This window comes from Meles meles, chromosome X (assembly GCF_922984935.1).
Source record: "Meles meles chromosome X, mMelMel3.1 paternal haplotype, whole genome shotgun sequence".
Classification (NCBI taxonomy): domain Eukaryota; kingdom Metazoa; phylum Chordata; class Mammalia; order Carnivora; family Mustelidae; genus Meles; species Meles meles.
Genome location: NC_060087.1, coordinates 119,590,990 through 119,612,609, shown reverse-complemented (window position 1 = coordinate 119,612,609; position 21,620 = coordinate 119,590,990). Strand labels below are relative to the sequence as shown.

The 21,620-nt window shown below is 41.7% G+C and overlaps 1 protein-coding gene across 1 annotated transcript in view; it reads left to right on the top strand.

Annotated features, from left to right (window-relative positions):
• Positions 1-21,620, top strand: part of MCF2 (MCF.2 cell line derived transforming sequence) — a 108,451-nt gene that overhangs the window by 62,131 nt on the left and 24,700 nt on the right. The window contains exons 10-20 of the mRNA XM_045996216.1: positions 1,100-1,219; positions 3,771-3,962; positions 4,930-5,121; positions 6,596-6,764; positions 8,005-8,052; positions 11,604-11,641; positions 14,170-14,258; positions 15,422-15,488; positions 16,209-16,324; positions 16,440-16,509; positions 18,310-18,402. Of these exons, the coding sequence (XP_045852172.1) occupies positions 1,100-1,219; positions 3,771-3,962; positions 4,930-5,121; positions 6,596-6,764; positions 8,005-8,052; positions 11,604-11,641; positions 14,170-14,258; positions 15,422-15,488; positions 16,209-16,324; positions 16,440-16,509; positions 18,310-18,402 (1,194 nt within the window). The remainder of the gene's footprint in view (positions 1-1,099; positions 1,220-3,770; positions 3,963-4,929; positions 5,122-6,595; positions 6,765-8,004; positions 8,053-11,603; positions 11,642-14,169; positions 14,259-15,421; positions 15,489-16,208; positions 16,325-16,439; positions 16,510-18,309; positions 18,403-21,620) is intronic.

The window sequence follows — 21,620 nt, the reverse complement described above, 5'->3', positions numbered from 1 at the left end:
TCATGATCCGAGCCGAAGGCACAGGCCCCAACCCACTGAGCCACCCAGGCGCCCCCAGAGCTTTTTCACATAAAATGTTCTTCGTTTCCCATTTGTCTGACATTTTCTCACGATTAGATTAATCTTTGTGTGACCGGCACGCGTACTATGTAAGCGACGTGTTCTTCCATTTGGTGGTAAGTGGGGTCCTCCTGCCCCTCCTTGATGTGCGCTCTGATCACCCGGTCGGGGTGCTGTGGAAGTTCTCCACGGCATCACTACTCTCCTTCCGCTTGTAACTAGTAGGAAATGGGTGGGGAGAAAATGTAAGGTCATGTAAACTTCTTGCTGCTCGTCAAAAGTTCTGGGTGGGTTTAGCATCAATTAGCGATTCTTGCTTCAACCCGTCCTTACTATGATGGTTGCAAAATGCTGATTTTCCCACTCCACTCTGCCCTCCATATTGTTCCCATAGACTTGCCACTGGGAGCCAGAGTTCTTCCTTCTCCCCGTTTCTTTGTTTATCTGATTTGGGGGTTCGTGACTTCCCAGTTTTGTAATGGTTTGTCATTCTTTGCTGTTCTTCACGATTTTGGTGTTTCAGACTGACTACTGTGTCCTTGTGACATGGCCAGACTTCTTTTATTGTTATCACTTCTTTACTTTCTGGGATAAAGAGATATTCCAAGTTCATCTCATACGTACTCTGCCTTAGTCCTGGAACCATCTATCTGGCTGAGGAGCCCTGGGTTCTTTTTCTGGGTTCCAGGTGTGTCCATTACTACTGGAGGGTCTTTGTTCCCAGGACCACTGACCACAGAGCTTGGAAATATAATATGCAACTAAATACACATGCATATACTTCGGTACATGTCCGCATATACTTGCCTGCCTGTGTACGTAGTGATATCTTCTTCTCATGAGCACACTGCGAGATCCAGGAGGTTTGATTTTAAAAGAGTAGAGCAGTTTCTGAGAACAAAGTAACAAAGTATTCTCCACACGTGCCATTTTTCCACATTGCTGTCCTTTTTACTAGCATTTCCTATAAAACTGGATTAAGGGAAAATGCTTAATACCTTGTGTGCTTTTAAGACTTGTATTTTTTTCCTATTTATAGCTTGTGAGTGAAGTTGAACTTATGTTGAACCAGCAAGCAGAGTTGGCAGATGTAACAGGGAACATAGGTCAAGTAAAACAAAAAATAAAGAAGTTGGAAAACTTAGATGAAAATTCTCAGGTAAGATCCCATCTGAGATGTTCAGTATTCTAATAGTTACATTCTGATGGTTTTCCGTAATATCAGCCCTTATGGGCCGCCTTTCATTGCAGTAGTCTGTGTAATTGGTTTATAATACTGTTCTATATTCTTTTCTGATCAAGGTGAGCCAGACGTGATGCTGCAGACATGTCCTGTGCTTGTCATAGGTGGCCTCTGAGATGATATGAATGGTTTCAGACCTATCATTAGGAACAAAGGTGTAAATCATTTTGAAGAAGCTAGAAAAAATGCCCATCAAGAATGCTACTTGAGGGGCGCCTGGGTGGCTCTGCGCGTTAAGCATCTGCCTTCGGCTCAGGTCATGATATCAGGGTTCTGGGATCGAGCCCCGCATCAGGCTCTTTGCTCGGTGGGGAGTCTGCTTCTCCCTCTCTCTCTGCTTCTCCCCTTGCTTGTGTGTTCTCTCTCTCAAATAAATAATAATTTAAAAATTTTTATTAAATTAAAATTTTAAAAAATTGTAATTTTTAAAAAAATTATATAATAAAATTTAAAAAAAGGAATGCTGTTTGGTACTGGAAATGATGGAAATATACATGAGCATAATTCCTTAAATATCCATCATGTGGCTGTGCAGTTGAAGCAGACATCCATTCAGACACATAAGTCTGCTTAGTCTTACTTGCCTTGTGACCTTGGGTACATTGATTAAATTTTCTGAGCTTTGATGTCTGCATCTATAAATTGGGGATAAAGTGATTTACTTTCCAGAATGATTGTGAGGATTCTTTTAGATGTTATAGGTAAAACACTTTGCACAGTACCTGGGGTAGATGATCATATAATAAATAATCAAAAGAGCCAACAATTTTCATTGTGCTGCTCTTAAAGGCTTGGACTCAAGGCTTTCATAGTTAACAAACTAGCTTTGTTCTTCTGTCACGGGTGTTTTTGAAGGCGCATTCGCAGCAAACAAGTAGATTTGTGGGTATACTGTAAGCATCTAAAAATGGAATTTGTGAGGCAGCAGCTGCAGTGACCAGTTCTAGAATTATGCTTGTAGGTTGCTGTGACAGTGTGGCAATTGATAAATCTCTGTGGTGTGGTAGAAAGAGAAGGCAAGGGGCACCTGGGTGGCTCAGTGGGTTAATAAGCCTCTGCCTTCAGCTCAGGTCATGATCCCAGGGTCCTGGATCGAGCCCCACATCGGTCTCTCTGCTCAGCAGGGAGCCTGCTTCCTCCTCCTCCCTCTCTCTCTCTGCTTGCCTCTCTGCCTACTTGTGATCTCTGTCTGTCAAATAAATAAATAAAATCTTTAAAAAAAAAAGAAGGCAAATTGGCTTGGAAATAAGGGAGGTTTGAAGTGTTGTTATTTTATTTTTTTTTTAGTTTTGTGGTAAAAGAAAACCCCACATAAAATGCAATTTACTATCAAAACCATTTTTTAAAATTTTCTTTTGAGAACGAGAAAGAGGAAGAAAGAAAATGAAATTTACTATCAAAACCATTTTTTAAAATTTTCTTTTGAGAACAAGAAAGAGGCAGGAAGAAAGAGAACGAAATTTACTATCAAAACCATTTTTTAAAATTTTCTTTTGAGAACGAGAAAGAGGCAGGAAGAAAGAGAATGAGCATGAGCGGGGTAGAGAGGGGCAGAGGGAAAGAGAGAGAGAATCTCAGGCAGGCTCCACTCTCGGCACAGAGCCCGACGTGGGGCTCAGTCTCAGGACCCTGAGACCAGGACCTGTGCCGAAATCAGGAGTCCGGCGCTTCACACACTGAGCCACCCCGGTGCCCTCCGTCTTCCACATTTTCCGGTATACAGCTCAGTGGTGTTAACCAGAGTTGCATTGTTTTGCAACAGATTGCCAGAAGTTTTTCATTTTGTAAATCTGAAACTATACCCATTAAACACACACACACACACACACACACACACACACACCCCCGAACTCCCTGCTTTAATTGTGGGCTTCCCTCCTGCTAGGTGGCCTGGGCACTTCGTCGTTACGGGCTTTAGTTTTTCTTGTTTTCCCTTCACAGTTATTTTCTCACCACCTCCTATTTCAGTCGCCAGGTCCGGAGCAAGTGGGGGGCCAGGAGGGGAGGGGGGATGCCGGTCGTTGACAGAGTGGGGGCTGCTAAATCCCTGCAGACTTGGAGACCCTGTGGTGTTCACTTCAGGTGTGTACAGTAATGAGGCAGATGATGACTAAGGAGATTCCCAAGGCCCAGATGGTACGAAATCCATTAGCTTGCACTTGGTCCCGGTACGTCACTGAGTATATGAGGTTCTGTTCTAAATCCGCCCGTATCAGGCAAGGCAAAGCTCATCCACACTCGAGCAGGCTCTGGGGCCAGAACCACGTGGGTTCCTGATGGCGTCACTGCTGTAGCTAATGACGCAACTGTAAGCTTTTTTAGAGCCTGCAGAAGTGTGACATGAAATTGCATTTCTGGCACCCTCTCTGCTCTGCTAAACCAGTTTGCTTCTCAATTACGTTCTTGTGCCTCCTCTCTTTGAACAGCTATCGTACCGTTGTTGTTTTTACTTCTTTCTCCAAATTAGGATCTGTTAGCGAAGGCCCGCTTTGTGATACTGCACGGACACAGGCTTGCTGCAAATCACCATTATGCCCTTGATTTGATCTGCCAGAGGTGCAACGAGCTCCGGTACCTCTCTGATATTTTGGTTAATGAGATCAAAGCCAAAAGGATACAGCTCAGCAGGATCTTCAAAATGCATAAGCTCCTACAGCAGGTAGTGTCACGAGGCCTGAGAACATTTCTGAGCAAGGAGATAATTTTTTTTTTTCTTAATGGTTATGGGGTAAAGGTCTGTCTGAGAGAGCTTTGGAATTAAACTTGTGAGACGTTGAAGGATTGGCTTTGATGATGTTCATTTAATGCATGTACCTTTGCCGTGTTCGTGGCAAGTGGAGTATGGTAGGGATTTTGGCTTCTCTCCCGAGTACTGAGATCGCGGTCGTGATGGCTTCCTTTCTATTTTGGGTACATCTGTGAATCCTCTCCTCCGGCGGTAGTTTGCAGTCAGCACACTTTGCAGAGCCCTAGAGGCATTTTGCTAAAGCCAGAAACTCCTTCCACGCTCCATTGGTACCGCAGTAAGAAATTAAACAGTGACGGGAAGCTAGAGATCTGACCCCTTTCAGGGTTCGGCAGTGAAGAGAAGAGCTGGCCTCGGAAGTGGAATGTGGAATGAGGCTATCGTTTGCAGACATCGTATCTGAACACAAACACTTGAATCTGTACATCTCCCTCTTCGGCAAGGAGGCTTGTGTCCTTGTCCTTGGCAATCACCACCCATTTATGTTACACTTTATGTTTGCCGACGCATTCCATGTTTTACTTACTGACTTGGGGACGGGATCGTGTGGCTGAAGCGTCAGTGTTATGAGGTCGGTCAGACCCTTTACTGCAGAATGAGCTCCTCATTATGAAATAAGTACGGTGCTTCCCAGCCTCGGCTGTGTATCTTCAGAATTACCTGTGGAGCGCCGCAGAAATCCCAGCGCCTGGCGTAAGGCCCAGAGCTGCTGAATTGGAATTTCTGGGGGCAGAACCCAGATATCTTTATTTTTAACAACTCTGAAAACAACTCTGATTCACAGAAGCCGGGGCTGGTAAACACTCCTAAAATACAAACATATTTCTATGTATTCATTCATGTTTTGTGTGTGTGCGTGTGTGTGTGATTTGCTCATCAGGCTCGCCAGTGCTGTGATGAAGGAGAATGCCTTCTAGCTAACCAGGAAATCGATAAGTTTCAGTCTAAAGAAGATGCTCAGAAAGCCCTCCGAGACATCGAGAATTTTCTTGAGATGGCTTTGCCCTTTATAAATTATGACCCTGATACCCTACAGTATGAATTTGATGTAATTTTATCTCCTGAACTCAAGGTAAGAGGCTGGTTTGTTGTTGTTGTTGTTGTTGTTTTTCAAATGAACAGATTTTTTTTAAAGCTGTAATCCCAGTAGCGTTGTCAAGAGTTTCACTCCCTCACAGCCCACTTCATGTCAAATTGCAGTTACGCGCTTCTCTTAAGGATGAGGCGTGATATTAGTACCACTGTGAAGCGTGGGAGGATCCAAAGCCTTGAAGCTCTCCGCGGGCTCCGTCGGCGGAGTCTGTGACTCTTGATCTCGGGGTCACCAGTTTGAGCCCCACGTTGGGTGCAGAGATTACTTAAAAATAACTGACTACATAGATTTGAAAAAAAGCATCTCAAGGCTTTATGCTTGCTATAAAATAAAGAATGAGCTGTGATGCCATTCTCCTCCAACTCCTTACCCCAATTAGGAGTTCTCACATACCTTGTTTGCACATCCTTGGAGAAGGGGCTAAAGCTGTCCTAGGACAACACTGGGCCCTGGTCAAGAGCATTCTACTCCAAATAGCTTGTTTTCCTGCTGCCCTTACTAGCAGCAGGTGCCGTGTGGACACAGATCTGGCTTTCCTGCTGAGTTTGAGCATGAAGGGGTAAATAAATGATCCGGAGCTTCTTGGGGGTGGGGTGCAACCCGATGTTGCCGTGAACAAGGTGGAGACCCCGGGGTTCCTGCAGGGCCACACTGCTGGAGCTGTCCTGAGGCCCCTCACGACAGTGGCGCTAAGAGATTTTGTCATGCTCTCTGTCGCCAAAAGGTGTGCTTGACTCTTAAGTTTGGAACAGTATCTAAAACCACGCTTAGCTGCAGATCTTAGGGGACGTCCCAGAAAAGCAGAAACGTGGCCACAACAATAACCAAGCGACTTTTCTGGAAGCTAATCCCTAACTGCCTCAGATCATCTAGGGGGAGTCTAGGAGGAGCTTTTTATTTTTTTTTTAAGATTTTATTTATTTGACAGACAGAAATCACAAGTAGGCAGAGAGGCAGGCACAGAGAGGGGGGGAGGCAGGCTCCCTGCCGAGCAGAGAGCCCGATGCGGGGCTCGATCCCAGGACCCTGGGATCATGACCTGAGCCAAAGCCAGAGGCTTTAACCCACTGAGCCACCCAGGCGCCCCTAGGAGGAGCTTTTTAGAATACACCGAGAACTGCAGGACGTCTGGGGCAGGCTAACACAGCACACAGTGCTCTGACAGTGCTGAGTGGGAGCCTTTCTCGTGCTCCACGTGCCGCCTCTTCCAGCGCTCACTCCTTCCAGCGCTGTAGATGGGGACCGATGTCATGACCGCTCGATCAGTTTCTTTGAGTGGTTTTGGTTAAGATCTTCATGTGTTTCCTGTTGCTTTCCAAGTTTTTTTTTTTTTTTTTTTTTCTGTTTTCAACTCTGAGTTGATTCTCTGACCATCTGGGTCTGAGCAATGTCATAAGATCTGTGATGACCCCAGTTCAGAAACTATTTCACAGAAGTCTCGTACAACCCGCAGGTTCAAATGCAGACCGTCCAACTCAAGCTCGAACACATCCGAAGTGCTTTTGAGAACCAACAAGCCGGTTTCAGGAACCTGACGGACAAGAACATGAAGCCAGTTGAGTTTGTGGTACCTGCTTCTGACAATCTGATGAGATCTAGAGCATCGTTCTCACCTAAACATGGTAAAGTACCTTATGTTCACTCTCCTCTTCCTGCTGTGGCCTGTCACTCTTGATGTCGATACTGAATGCCTTCTTCAGTCCCGATAAGTTGAAATTTTATTTAAGCGTCTTTGGTCACGTTTGCACTCTGTTGCACGACGCAGGAGTCATGGTCGAGATTATCGTACAACAGTCACACATGGTAGTAATGGAGTGAAAGCATATGAACCTGGTACACGTGGGCACAAGAGTGCATATGCACACACATATTTACCACGTACGTGGATAGATTATTACTTGCTTATTCTTAGCTTCTAGTAAGGGAACGGCTTAGGCAATAGAATGGATTGCCTATTCTAAGTAAGTGCTGGTAAACAGAGTAATTTCGCTAGTCATTAAGCTGTTAAGAGTCGATTCTCTTGTTTTAATCTTTGTAGACTAGTTTTAACCATGTGATACCCATTTGCTTTCTACATTCTATAGGATAGAATAGCTATCCTGACTGTGGTGGGGAGCTAGTCTGGAAGTAAGATGATTCTGTTGCCCAGAGTTTCCCTTGAGCTGCCTCTGGAGCCGCGGCCTCTTAGGGGAGAGTAATTTGGCCTTTGGGGCCCTTAGTTAGTTGAACGGATGAACATGGGACTAAATTTGGTCTGTCCGATCTGAAGGCTCAGAGACCTCATTAATGTACAGGGAAGGAGCATCAAAACCCTGGTCAGTCCCCACGTGGATCATATGAAAATGAAAGCTAAAAGTTATATAGTTAAGAGTTATTAAATATAAAAATATACTCACAAATAAAAACTGTGAACAATGCTCTAAGTGGAGAATATTGACAAAGAAGATATAGGGCAAAAGACTAAAACAACCCAAGAAACCAGTAGGGGCTACAAACCACCAGCAATGGGAATAAAAATAGGATAGGTTTATATTCCTTAGCGGAAGACAGACCTCAGTCAGATGTCTGGCTGTGCGACCTGGGCCAGTTCACTTCCCCTCTTTTAGCCTAGTTTCGCTGTTTGAAAATAGGAACAATAATGCCTACCGACTGGAGTGGGTTGTTGTGAAGACAAAGAGAAAAAACGTTACAGAGTGTAAGAAGTACTGAGTAAACTAGACCAGCCCGCTGACTAGGGTTTCTTGCTCTGTAGTCCTCGGAGAACTCAACTCTGCTGAAGGTGTTAGTTGCTGAAAGTACATTTGGTTTTATTTTTTTCTTTCCAATATTCTTATTTAATGGCATTACACTTTTTTTCTGCAGTGGGAGTTGGATACTCTTTCTTTCAAGCATGTAAACTTTTTTCCAAAGGTACCCATCTTTATTACTTTTCTTCGGTACATTTTCTGAGTTTGTGTACGTGTGAAAAACCAGTTTGACATCTAAAACCAGCAGCAGTTCATCCTGGAATTTCGCCCACAGTTAATATTCTCCCTTTTCTTCCATAATAATCATCCATATTCTCAGCATGAAGCGTACCTTGGAAAATGACTCCCTGAAAAGTAACTTACGCTTCTAAACTCAATCTCATCAAATGACCACTCATCAAAAGAAACCAAGAAAAACAATTGGCAGCATTAAAACCAGTCAAGTTTTCTTTCGTTTTAGAGAATCTTGTGTCATCCACAGTACAACTATTTGTGGGGAGTAGCTTGAATTTTCTTTAGTTTAAGACTGCCTAATGCATTTATGTGGAAGAAGACAGCAGCCTGAATGATGTGGATGGATAAATGATTTTACTCATTATTTATCATGGTTTCTAAATTAAACCAAAGCATCATTTATGTTACAGCATTTGTTTTTACCTCATTGCTCTGTGAGAAATGGGGATTATAAGAGTCAGGACTAAATAACTCTTCAAGACTTTTAATTGCTAAGCCAAAGATATAGGATTTGGTCAAATCAAATTGTGTTCATCTTTCATACGCTAAGTCAAACTGGTTTTGTTTGTTTTTGTTTGTTTCTTTTTACTAATTTGCATCAAAGAGAATCCTATACCTAGCACAGTGCCTGGCAACTAGCAGGACACAATCAATATTTGTTGAATTAAGTTTTGGAAAAGATTTTGTTTATTTATTCGAGAGAGGGAGAGAGTAGGAGGGAGTATGAGTGGGGGGAGGGGCAGACGGCAAGAATCTCCAGCAGACTCCCAGCTGAGGGCAGAGCCCCATGCACGGCTCGATCTCACAATCCTGAGATCATGACCTGAGCCAAAATCAAGAGTCGGTTGCTTAACCCCTGAATTAATAGAGGGAAGTTAGCAAAGCATTGTGAGTGGTAAACTGTGGTTTGAGCTCCAAAACCTGTAGCTCTAGTCTGCATCTTCCTCGTAAGCTTCAGACCTGCTTTTACAATTTGCTGCCTTGAATTTCCTCTAGGCAACTCAGGCTCTGCCTGGTGGCCCCTCCCGCAAACCTTCCCCTCTTCCCCTGTGCCTCACTTCCCCGAACAGATCTGTGATGTCCCTGATCGCCCCAGTCTGGGCCATTGGCTTCCCCTTTGCACTCATGCCCCATCTTTCATCAGTCACAAAATCTACTTCTTTCCATCCCCACTGCTGTTTCCTCGCTGCCACTTCTTTAACCCAAGCTCATGTCATCTGTTGCCCTGACAACTGCAGCGGTCTGCGTGTCTCCCCACTTCCCCTTTCGTGTGCCCCTTTGTGTCTGGCCCGTTGGACTTTACAGTGCTGGTCTCTCTCTGGGACACTGTGTCCTTCCCTGTCCCTTTCCCCTTTGCCGGTTTTTTTTCCCTCCAGCAGATTTCCTGTCCCTAGTCCTCTTCCTTCCCGGAAGCTTTTCTTCCCTGCCTCTCCTGCTCGGCGCCCAGTTTGGTTGAGCGGCCATGCCGTGTGGTGACAAGGCCGGCTGTGTGTCTTCATGGCCTTCGTAGAATTGTCCATTTTCCGTCTCTCTTGCTAGACTGTCCACTCTGTAGGGACAGGGACTGTGCACAGGTCATGCTCGTATCCCAACACCAAACACGGAGCTCAGCGTAGAGAACAGTGCTCCTGATTTTCACGGATCCATTTACGTCGAAAGAACGAACCTCTCCAGCTTGCTTTTCAGAAAAATCTGCCTTTGTCCCGAGTTGTGTATATATATTCCTTTTTCATCTCTTAATGTAGTCGCAAAGAATTAATTATTAGTAAAGCTAATTAGTAAGGCTCCCTCAGTTACCTTTATAAAAGTTTGGATCTCTGTGTATCAACTGTCTTTAAAGTGTTGAACATCAGTTTTCATTGAGAAATTGATTTTACGTGGTAAGTGCCACTAAGTCTAACTTACGTATTTATATATATGATGCTATAAACATCGAGCTTCTGTATAAAATATATATATTTTTAACATTTTTATTTGAGTCTAGTTGACACAAGTTACTTTAGTTTCAGCTGTACCATGTAGTGATTCAACATCTCTATACGTTACACTATGTTCTGTACATAAAATATATGTATATATACACACACACACACACACACACACACACACACATATGTTTTTTAAGTAGGCCCACACCCAACGTGGGGCTTGAACTTATGACCCTGAGATCAAGAGTTGCGTGTGCTCCTGCCTAAACCAGACAAGCACCCCTATAAAATCTATTTTTGTTTTTACTTTGTTATTTAAAGTAATGTCTACATCCATCATGGGGCTCGAACTCATGACCTTGAGATCAAGAGTTGCGCGCTGTTCCGATGAGTCAGCCAGGGGCTCCTAAAATATATTTTTACATAATGAGAGTGGAGTATAAAATTTAGAGAACCTAACAGCATATCCTTTCCCTGAGCATACCTTGCAGTGGTTCCTGCCAAGGAGGGGAGGGTGCAAAGTGTATTTCTTCCATAGGGAGAAGAGACCCCTGTAGCCTGTGTGGGTGGCAGCCTCTAGCAGCACCAAAAATAAGGAACACGAACGACCTGGTCTTGCACTGGACCATGCTCTGGGGTTTGTGGAATCATCTGGACTCCTTGCTCAATACTACGGGGACTCACCCATTGTAAACACAATGGAAAGTTGAAACAAAGAAAAGGAGGGGCACCTGGCTGGCTCAGTTGGAAGAGCGTGCAACTCTTGATCTCAGGTCATAAGTTCGAGCCCCGCGCTGGGTGTCGAGATAACTAAAAACAAATAAATAAACTTTAAAAAATACAGAGAACTTCACTTTCAACATGTTTTCAAAAAGGAAAGGGAGAGATGACATGGTAGAATAGAAAGATTAAAGCTTGGAATTTTGATGCAGTTGTTTCGTTTTAGCATTTTAATATGCTTCCGAGTTGTTTTATGTAGTTGTTAGAAGCACGTATTCTGACAGTAGACTCTACGGAACACTACCTCTGCTTCCTGGACAAGATACTAACCTTACTTATCTAAGAAATGAAGATAGAAATAGTACGTATCTGTTAGGGTTGCTTTGAGGATTAAAAACCAAAATGGGTGTGTAGGGCTTAGAGCTGCCGGGCATGTAGTTATTAGTTAAATTCAGATGTTTTTCCAAACTCTTTTTGATACCGTTAGGCAGTGAGCTACATTCTGATTAAATGCTTATGTGTGCAAATGAACATTAAATCTGCAAATAATTACGTAACACTAGCACTTACCTTCCTGCTTGCTCGGCAATCACGTGGATGTTCGATGAGTCAGAGAATTAGTGAAGGTATAGCAAAGTGATTCTAAATAAGAAATTGAAATCATGTAGATGAATCTAACCAGTCAACTGTTTTGTATGGTGTGATTTAAAAATACTAACATAAATATGTCAGAATATTCGTAGCTCTCTATTGAATAAACATGCATGCGTTTTAATTAAAAGTGTTGATTTTAATTCTGGATTGAAATTTCTCTTTCATATTTTTCTACCAGGAAAGAAGATTTGGAGACAAAATCAGAGCAACTTAAAAGTAAATACCACTAATTAATTCAAAACTGGCTTTATTGCTGTGGTTTCAGAATTGGTATGGAGGCTTAAACTATATTTTTAGTTTGCTAAACCAATATTGCACGTTCGGAAGCCTATTTCATCTAAAAGAGAAAGCTGCTGCTGCATTGTGTCTAATTGCAGTTCTGGCACATCCCCAGGTGTATGAGCAGTTTCTCAAGTCTTGGCTTGAGTTCGGAATTAATTTCTGTAAAATATCTATAAGTGCCAGCTTCTCTTTCCCGCACCCCACCTCAATAAACTTAAATTATTGCGCCTTTCTACAAAAGAAGATTCCTTTCATAACTGATTACATTCCTATAAGTATGAAGCATGGACAAAGGACAGGTTCTAATGGTCCATGCACTGGGCTCAAAAAAGGACATCTGCTTGTTTGTGCATTGATGTAAGTCTCCTTGTCAGTTGTCCAGGTCATTCTGGTATCTGCAGAGAGTATGAGGCCATCATAACCGTAGGGCCCTACGTTTGTCTTGTGTCTTCTTGATGGTAAATAAGGACAAGAACATGGATCTCCAAGAGGCAGTATAAGCACTGGTAGAGACTACCTGCCTTTTAATCCCAACTCTGTCAGTTACATATAACCTGGGGTAACTCCATTACCCCATAAGGAATTCCATTTCCTTGTCTATAGAATGGGTATAATAACAGAACGCTCTCATCGTAGAGGTCACGTAAGCATAAAATAATACTTGGGAAGTATTTCGAATGAAGCATGGCATGTGTTAGCATCCCACATGTTGTATACCGTTATGAGCAGGCTAGTGAGTGGTCTGGTTAGCACAGTGTACAGCCACAACTCCTGTTTTCAAGAAGGAAACAGGCTGAAGACCAAATTCCACAGTCTTACGGGGTCTTTCGGTTCCCGTTTCCGCTCATGACACCCTAACCTTCCTCTATGGGGCTTTATTCATTTACATATCTCAGGGGAAAAGTAGGAGGCTGTGGCTCTGTACATTTTCTTGGTGAGATTACTAGCTAGTGAACGGAGTTCCAAAATGCGCTTCTTCCAATTCGAGTCAATTTGCGCAATCCTTTGGCAAGGCATTTAAAAGTATAAATGTATGTTTTGAAACTTTCCAAACCTGAATTTCAGAAACCTGTTAGGAGGAAGGGATGCATACCTATCTGATGAGTAAAGTACGCAGCATTATCAGTCTTAGTTATAGTATTAAAATGATAACAGTACATTCAGGTAGAACGAATCAAAGCATGGTCTTAAAGAGGGAGCATCATCGTGGCACACCATGGGCTTGACCCTGTTTTGTCATTTAACTAGGTATGGGACCGTGGCCCAGTTGCTAAACCTTTCTGAGCCTCGGTTTTCCTATATGCAAAATTAGGATAAGTATGCCATAGCTTGCCAAGTTGCTGGGAAGATTGGATTCAGTGATTCACATTAAGTCCTACAACTGTGCCTGCACAGTATCTAGGAAATAGTCAGTAAATGTTTGTTCCTTTCCACGCGTGTTTGTAATGTTTTGTGCAAATGCTTTTTAGCTGGCAGATCTCATGCTTCACTTTGGATTCTACTTGTTACCAAGTAATGCTGCATTTGCTTGGAGTTCAGACATTTTGCAGGCTCAAAAGTCCAAATTCAGCCAGGATCCCTGGAAGATACTTCTAGGCTTCTGAAGAACAATTAACCCGCCACAAATCTCATGTAGTTCGCTCACTCAGCAAGTCCAAGTCCTGTAGAGTCTTCAAAATAAGACAGTGGTTTAGGGTTGGGGAAGTCACTTGTAGCAAAAACTGACATGTGGCAGAGAGCAGAGACAGAGATCAACAGGTTACAGCCATTTTGTGAAAGAATAGACAGTTACCCACATGTTATCAGCCCTGGAGTGGATCATCAGTTTTTATCACATCATTCACGTTCCTGATGGTACCACTGAATTATTAGAGGGACAGTCAGTGATTTGTGTATCCTTGGTTAAAGAACTCAAGGATTCATGTAATATTTCCAGGAAGTTTCCATCAAAAATCATTAAGGCTAAAAAGCTGTTTTTTTTCCTTCTTCAAGGAATAAACTTTAGTTATTTGGAAACTCAACTTTTTATCAATTAACCTCACTTCGCCAAAGTGCCAAGTAAATGAGACATTATTTAATGTGGAAAATACAGTTGTTTTCTTAGAGCAGGAGTGGGGGCTGGGAAAAGGTGGTGGGAGAGGCAGAGGGAGAGAGAATCCTAATCCCACAACCCTGAGATCAGGACCTGAGCCAAAATCAAGAGTCGGATGCTTAACCAGCAGAGAGACCCAAGCACCCCATGTATAAAACAAGTCCTAATTAGTATCCTAAATCTGTCCTCTTTGGCAACTCAAATAATTTTTTTATACCAATACGTATCAAAGTTATTCCTGATAAAAATAATCCTAGTGTTTTCAAGTTTATCTACACAGGACCTAGAGAAAACTTAATTTGAGCTTGATTTTCTTCAAGAAGATCTATACATACGTAGATGCTAATTTAACTTACTTTCATCATTTCAGATTGAAGTGGTGCATGATGGTCGGGAGAAGAGAAGTTCTGGTCAACCTTCCAGTTTGGACAATGACAATACCTTGGATGTTTTACAGAAGTATCTTTTCTTTATTGATATACTCTCATATACACATCTACCAGTAGGAATCTGTGATTCAGTGTTGAAGGCAAATGTGCTTGGATTTTGAATCACAAAACGGGGTTCTGTTATGTTGATGAAAAGAGCACTAGATGAGGTGTCAGAAGTCCTAGAATTAGGCCTGGCTAACCTATGCTCTGTTTGTGTGACTTGAAAATTAGCTAGAGTTTTCCAGAATCTTTATTTCCTCTTTTCTAAAAGAGGTAAAAGTGAATGAGATGATGTTTCAAAAACTGCAAGGGTTATGTAGATATATAGTGATATTTTATAGATGGTGACAATAATCATTATTTTGTTCACTTTTATAAAATTATGTTACTATGCTAGACATAGAATATTCACCTTTTTTTCCTTAAGATTTTATCTGGGAGCACCGGAACAGCTCAGTCGGTTAAGTGACTGACTCATGATTTTGGCTCAGGTCATGATCTCAGGGTTGTGAGATCAAGAACCAAGTCAGGCTCCACGCTCAGCATGGAGTCTGCTTGAGATTCTCTCTCTCCCTCTGCCTCTTCCCCCTCTTGTGCTCTTTCTCTCTCATATAAATAAATCAATAAATAAAATCTTAACAACTCTTACAACTCAATGGTAAGAAGGAAAAAACCCCCCAAATTTTAAAAAATAAAGATCTATTTATTTGAGAGAGAGTGAGAGTGGTGGTGGGGGAGAAAGGAGAAGAAGAAGGAGGAGGGGAAAGACTCTCAAGCTGACTCCCCACTGAACGCAGAACCCGAGGCGGGGCTCGATCCCACAAGCCTAAGATCATGACCTGAGGTAAAACCAAGAGTCGGACACTTAACTGACTGAACCACCCAGGGGCCCAGTAAATTGATTCATAAGCTTTGTGAGATAGAAATAAAGTGGGTTATTTTTTTCTCATGTAAAAATAAGCCCTGAGCCCCCTTTCCTTTCCTCTAAATGTATTTTAAAGAGTCTTGTGGGTGTTACTTATTCTAGAAACCATACAATTAGTTTCGTATTTTGATGGTAAAACCAGAACCATTGATGGTTGCCACGCATTAACGATTTTTACCTTACAGTTTGTAAGGAGAAAGACTGAGAGATCATAATACAATTCTAAAGCAACAAAATAACTGCTAAATACTGTCTTTTCACTTTAGCCACGTCCTGAACGAACTGATACAGACAGAGAGGGTGTATGTCCGCGAGCTGTTTACTGTTCTGTTGGTAAGCGACTCAAATGGTATTTTCCCATCTCTGTGCGAATGTTCTCCCGCTACATTCAGTAAGAGCTGTTGAGCCTTCCGGTGCTGTCTGCCTCCTTGACTGTCACACGCCAGCAGTGCGTACTTCTCCCACTGTTTGAGGCTGCGTGTGTGGGAAATGTGCATGGTCAGATTCTCCCTCAGTAGTGACAATCGTGGGACCCACACTTTAGTACAGAAGAGATAAGCAGTTTTCTTAAGGATCCAGCAGATTGTTATAATTATTCCCAGGGTGCTAGTTAGAGATGGTGATGTAAAGAACTAAAAGTAGGAGTAAAACAGTCATTTGATACAAATGTCAAAATATTAATTTGGTCTGAAAAACCTAAACACGTATTGCCAGTTTAAGGAGAGGTTACTGACCTATAATATAATTTTTCATGCTTGGTTTCCATTTTGTTTCCTACACTATAAGCTTCCCTCAAGGCCAGAGAGTCACTTTATTCTACCCCGTTAAGTGGCAAACAATGATGTCCTTGTCTTGCTTTCTTAAAAAAAAAAAAAAGAAAGAAAGAAATTTTTACAATGGATAACTTTGGGTACTGGAAAATTTGATTGTTAAAGTTACCAACAGCTTCACCCACTCAGCCCTGATACATTCTGCTGTATCTGTATCTTTGGTGACTCAAACAAATGTTAATGTGAACATTTCTCAACTAATAAATGTATTTATTTTGGGTAGGGCTATAGAGCGGAGATGGATAATCCTGAGATGTTTGATCTTATGCCACCTCTCCTGAGAAGTAAAAAGGATGTTCTCTTTGGAAATATGGCCGAAATATATGAATTCCATAACAAGTATGTAATTGCTGAATGGAATTTTCTTTTTCATCATATTATTTAAAGGCTATTGACAAATTTATTACATTTCGCATAAAATTATATCATTTTTTTTCCTCTGAAATTTTCACAGCATTTTCTTGAACAGTCTGGAAAATTGCATCGACGCTCCAGAAAGAGTGGGACCTTGTTTCCTGGAAAGGGTTTGTTAATTGTTATTTTAAAAATATATAAATATGGGTCACTAAAGTAGCAGCTCATTTTATAGGACCAGACTTAGAGACACAGTGGGTCTTGTTTTTTTATGTCTTTGTTTTTGGAGGACAGACACATCACTCCAGCAAGCATTTAATGTTAGACCAAGTTTTGTAACAGAAGCTGGTGCAGGGAAGTATCCAGAGCGAATGGCTGTTGTCTTCCGTGCCTCAGCTTGTGACCACTAACCTCTGGCTGGTCTTGTGAGTCCAGGGACCATCCTGGCTGGGAACATGTGAGACTTGGAATTACCCTCACATGACCATTCTTGCTTTGGTTAAGTTTTAGCCTCAGAGATGCCTTGGCATTCCCCTTGAATACTTGTAGAGTCTTGGACTCCAAAGTAGTCTAGCCTTCAGACACCGGGTTATCGGTCCCAGGAACTTTGTGAAATAGAGGGCTGTCTGTTCTTTTTATTCTAGGAGATCATTGTGGGAGGCTCATTTCTCCATGTCTCAAGAGAATGCTTATCACAATTGACTTCCCAGGCTTTGTAATCATACCTCTCCTCCATTAGCATTTTTCCTTAGACTATTCTCTGCTTATCTACTTCCTCCTCTTCCAGGAAAATCAGTTCCCTCTTGATCTGAGAGTCAGTTTGATAATGGTGATCACTGAAAGCTTCCAAATAGATATCTTATCCCAGAGAGTGTTAATGGAATCAGAATATGATAAGGTTAAGAAAAAACTATTTGTCGTTATGTTTCTCAATATATTCTAACTTCAAACACATTTGATTGATAGCTAGATTCTTCCCTGACTTCTATAAGCAACACTTCGTCTAAGTCTCTTTTCTTTGGACTTGTGTAGTACTTAGTGCCTGTGCTACTCATTGGGGATTTTACATTGATGGGCATTTTTATACACATTTGTGAATTCTGTCTCCAACTAGATGAAAAACTCTTTATATATATCTTTGTATCTCTCCTAAGGTGAACAGAGTTATTGGCAACCAGCGTTGGTGTAATGAATGCCTATCGATACGTTCATTCATTCAGCATCCTTCTACTGAACCCTTGCTAGACACCTAGCACTGTGCTAGGCAATGTGGATAGCAAGACCAAGGCTATTCCCATAGAGAAAGGGGGAAAAATTATTGTATTCAGTGTGAGTTGTGCTATATTAAGGATATACGAAGGATCCTGTAGGAGCCAAGAAGAGGGGTATCTTACGTAGATGGGAGGTATAAATGAAGGCTTTCGAGAAGAGATGACTCATGAGAAGGATGTTAAAGAGTGAGTAGGAGGTAGCCCGTTAGATGAGGGTCAGAGAGAGGTGATTCCAAGCAGAGAGAATAGAAAGGGAAGATGCCTAGTGGGGTTCTAATACGATGATGATATCCCAGTGATGAACCAAGGACCTCGGAAGTTAGCTCCATCTTCGTTCACTAGGGAACGGAGAGACTAAGAGCATGGAAAGAGCATGTTTATTTGTACCCTATTAGCTCATACTTAGGAGAAAAACGCGTCTGTTTTTCTAGTTCAGTCCGAGAAGGCTTTTCTCTCTCTGAGACTTGGTAAGTGAAAGTCATGAAATTACTGGGATAATGATGTGTCCCTCTATTCAGTCCGGTGGGTGTGCTTTTCTTGGGATACAGAGAGGGCTCCCGGCCAGCTGTCAGTGTGGTGGGCCCTTTAAGCCACATTTCCTAGAATGCTTGGCCCCACTCATTCTTGCTCAGCCTTTCTTGATAAGAAAAGTACATGTTCACAAATTGGTAATATATTTGAATTTACTTTTTGTCACAGAAAGACGATTTTCAGATGTATGCAAAATACTGTCAGAACAAACCCAGATCAGAGGCAATTTGGAAGAAGTATTCAGAATGCGCCTTTTTCCAGGTATAGTAATTTTTCAGGTATTGGATGTGCCCCTTCTGGAAGATACTGGGATATTTCTTATAAATTCATTTTCTACTCAAGTTATATATATCCTACAGATCAAAGAATAGTTTGACCCTGCTGCCAAACACGCACATGCACACACAGACTCACGTGCTCATAGACATATGCTGCTTCTCAGAGGTAATCACTTACAGTTCTTTTAGCTACTTCCTTTGGTATTTGCCTCCATGTTGCCAAAAAAACATATTGATATTGCTGCTTCAGCCCTCTTCACTGCCCTTGCCTCACCACCGGATACACACACACGCTTCTTTTCCTCCAACACATCCCATATGGCTAGAAGTCTCGTCATGTGAATATACGGTGTTAAATTAAGACTGTAATTCCTATGCTCAGATGAATCGTGTGGTATAAGATGGTTGCTTTTCTAGCCCTTTTGTTTTTCTTGGAATTGTCATTTGTACTCATCTAATTTTTTATTTTTTAATTTTTTTAGAATTTTATCTATTTATTTGTTTTTAAAGGTTTATTTACTTGAGAGAGGGAGAGAAAGAGAGAGAGCGCGTGCCTGCATGAGCAGGGGGAGGGGCAGAGGGAAAGAAGCAGACGCCCCAGTGAGCATGGACCCGACATGGGGCTCGATCTCACAACCCTGAGATCATGATCTGAGCTGAAATCAAGAGTTGGGTGCCTAACTCACTGAGCCACCCAGGCGCCCTTCACTTAATTTTTTAGATACTTTCCCCTATTTTACCCTAACCTCTCCTAGGTTTGAGAGTTACATAAATCTCTTCTTAGTGCATTGAACATACTCTCTGTTCTCTGAATTTCATTTTGAATTAATCTCTCCTGAACTTTTCTGATCAGCTCATTGAGACTCACTAGGCCTGTTGTGTAGCTGTCAACCTGGGATCTTGATGAATATAACTTTAGGGATAGGCTCTCCTGTTTCCAAGTGCCATATTTTTTCCTTGTTTCACTCACTTTCCTTGTTTCACTAGTAGTTTTGCTGAGAAAGTGTGCCTGGTAGGTAAAAGTTTTCAGGGCTTGCATGTGTACAGAAGTTTACCCTAATACTTGATTGCTAGCTTGGCTGGGTATAGAATTCAATGTAAGAAAAAATTTTCCTCAGAATTTTGAAGGTATTTCCTACATTGTCTTCTGGCTTCCATTGTTGCCCTTAAGAAATCTGATGCCATTTTGGTTTTTGATCCTTTGTGTGTTACCTACTTTTGTCCTCTGTCTGAAAGCTTATGGGAACATTTTTACCCTTGGGGTTCTGAAATTTCACAGTTCTGTGCCATGATGTTGGCACTATTTTCATCCATCATGTCAGTCTTGTGGTGATCCCTTTGAATTTGCAAACTCTTGTCTATATTTACTTGGATTTTTTTTTCTCAGCACAATTTTTTTCTATTTTCTCTTTCTGGAATTTCTGTTGTACAGATGTTTGATATCCTCAACCAGCCCTTTAATTCTCTAATATTTTCTCACTATTTTCTGGCTCTGTATCTTGCTCTCTTTTCTGGAATTTGTCTTTCAGTTCTTTTAATGAGGGTTTTGTTTCTGCCATTAAGTTTTTAGTTTTAGAGAAGCTCTACCATTTTTTATTCTCTCACTGTTCCTTCCAATAGAACCCTATTTTTGCTTTGTGAATTCAGTATCTTCACTCATCTATATGAGGATAATGATAATAGAATTTCCTTCTGAAAATCACTTTTTCTTGCTTGCACAATTTCTTGTCTTTAGATTGCTTTTGTGTTTTCTTTATCTTCATTTTGTTCCTGTCACTCATATCAGATACTTTCCTCAAATGTCTAGTGATACCTGTTTGTCCACTTAAGAGTAAGCACTAGAATGAAAAGCTCATTGGAAGTATCCTGTGCACATATGGATTATTTGACCATGGTTTTCACTGTTGAGTGACTTGTCTCATAAATATTCAAGCAATCTCTTTGCATTCAGTTGTATCCAGTATGGTACTCTGTCTTCAGCTGGACCTGGTATTCCCTAGCTCAAAGGCCTTCTGTTTTACTCTTTTCAGATACACATCCATTCTTCTGCTGTCCAGCAGGAAAGGCAGGCACCCAATTGTGCATAGTAGCATGGCTCTCTGAGAGCCTTCTCTCCTTTTTTTTTTAAATTTGCCATTTTAAAGATTTTATAAAGATTATTTATTGATAGAGTATGAGTGGGGGGAGGTACAGAGGGAAAGAGAGAGAGAGAGAGAGAGAGAGAGAGAATCTCCAGCAGACACCATACTGAGCATGGAGCCTCTCCTGGGACTTGATCCCATGACCCTGGATCAGGACCTGAGTTGAAATGAAGAGCTGAAAGCTTAACTGACTGAGCCACCCAGGTGCCCCCTTTCTTTCCCTTTTTCAAAAAACTTGTATGCCCATTTATTTTTTTTGTAACAGCTTTATTAAGATGTAATTAAAATACCATACAATTCGCCCTCTTCAAATGTGCAATACAGTAGAACTACTTAAACTCTCTCTTAAACTGCCACAGTCAGTTTCAGAACAATTTCATACCGGGGCACCTGGGTGGCTCAGTGGGTTAAAGAACGATTTCATACTCCACGAAAAACCCGCCCATACCTTTTCGTAATCACCCCCAACATTCCTCCAACCCTTACAAGTAGTAAGCTACTTTCTGTCTTTTGAGATTTGCCTGTTCTGAACTTTCCTATAAATGGAATCAAAATATGTGATTTTTTGTGTTTCACTGTTTTCGTGTAGCATCAGTTTTTTGTAGTTCATCCACATTGTAGCCTGTTTCAGTTCTTCATATGGGTATTTAACATTCTATGTACCCATTCATCAACTGATGGTGATTTGGTTCTTTTCCACCTCTTGTGTACAAGTTCTTTCTGTGGCCATATATTTTCATTTCTCTTGGCCATATACCCAGGCATGAAATTGCTAGGTCATTTGGTAACTCTCTGTAGCTTTTTAAAGAAGGGTTGGATTCTTTTCCAAAGTTGCTGCACCATTTTACATCCCTTCCACCAGTGTATGAGGATCCTGATTGCTCCACACTCTCACCAACCCTCGTTAGTTTCGACTTACTTCTTTTTTATCTCCGCACACTGCCCCTCTCCCAGTATCTACCTCTTAAACAGACTTTCAAACACACCTTCATCTCCCACTTTCAGGGGTACTTGATGTCTGTAATTCTGGACTCTGTGGAGTCAAAGGGGAAATTGAGTT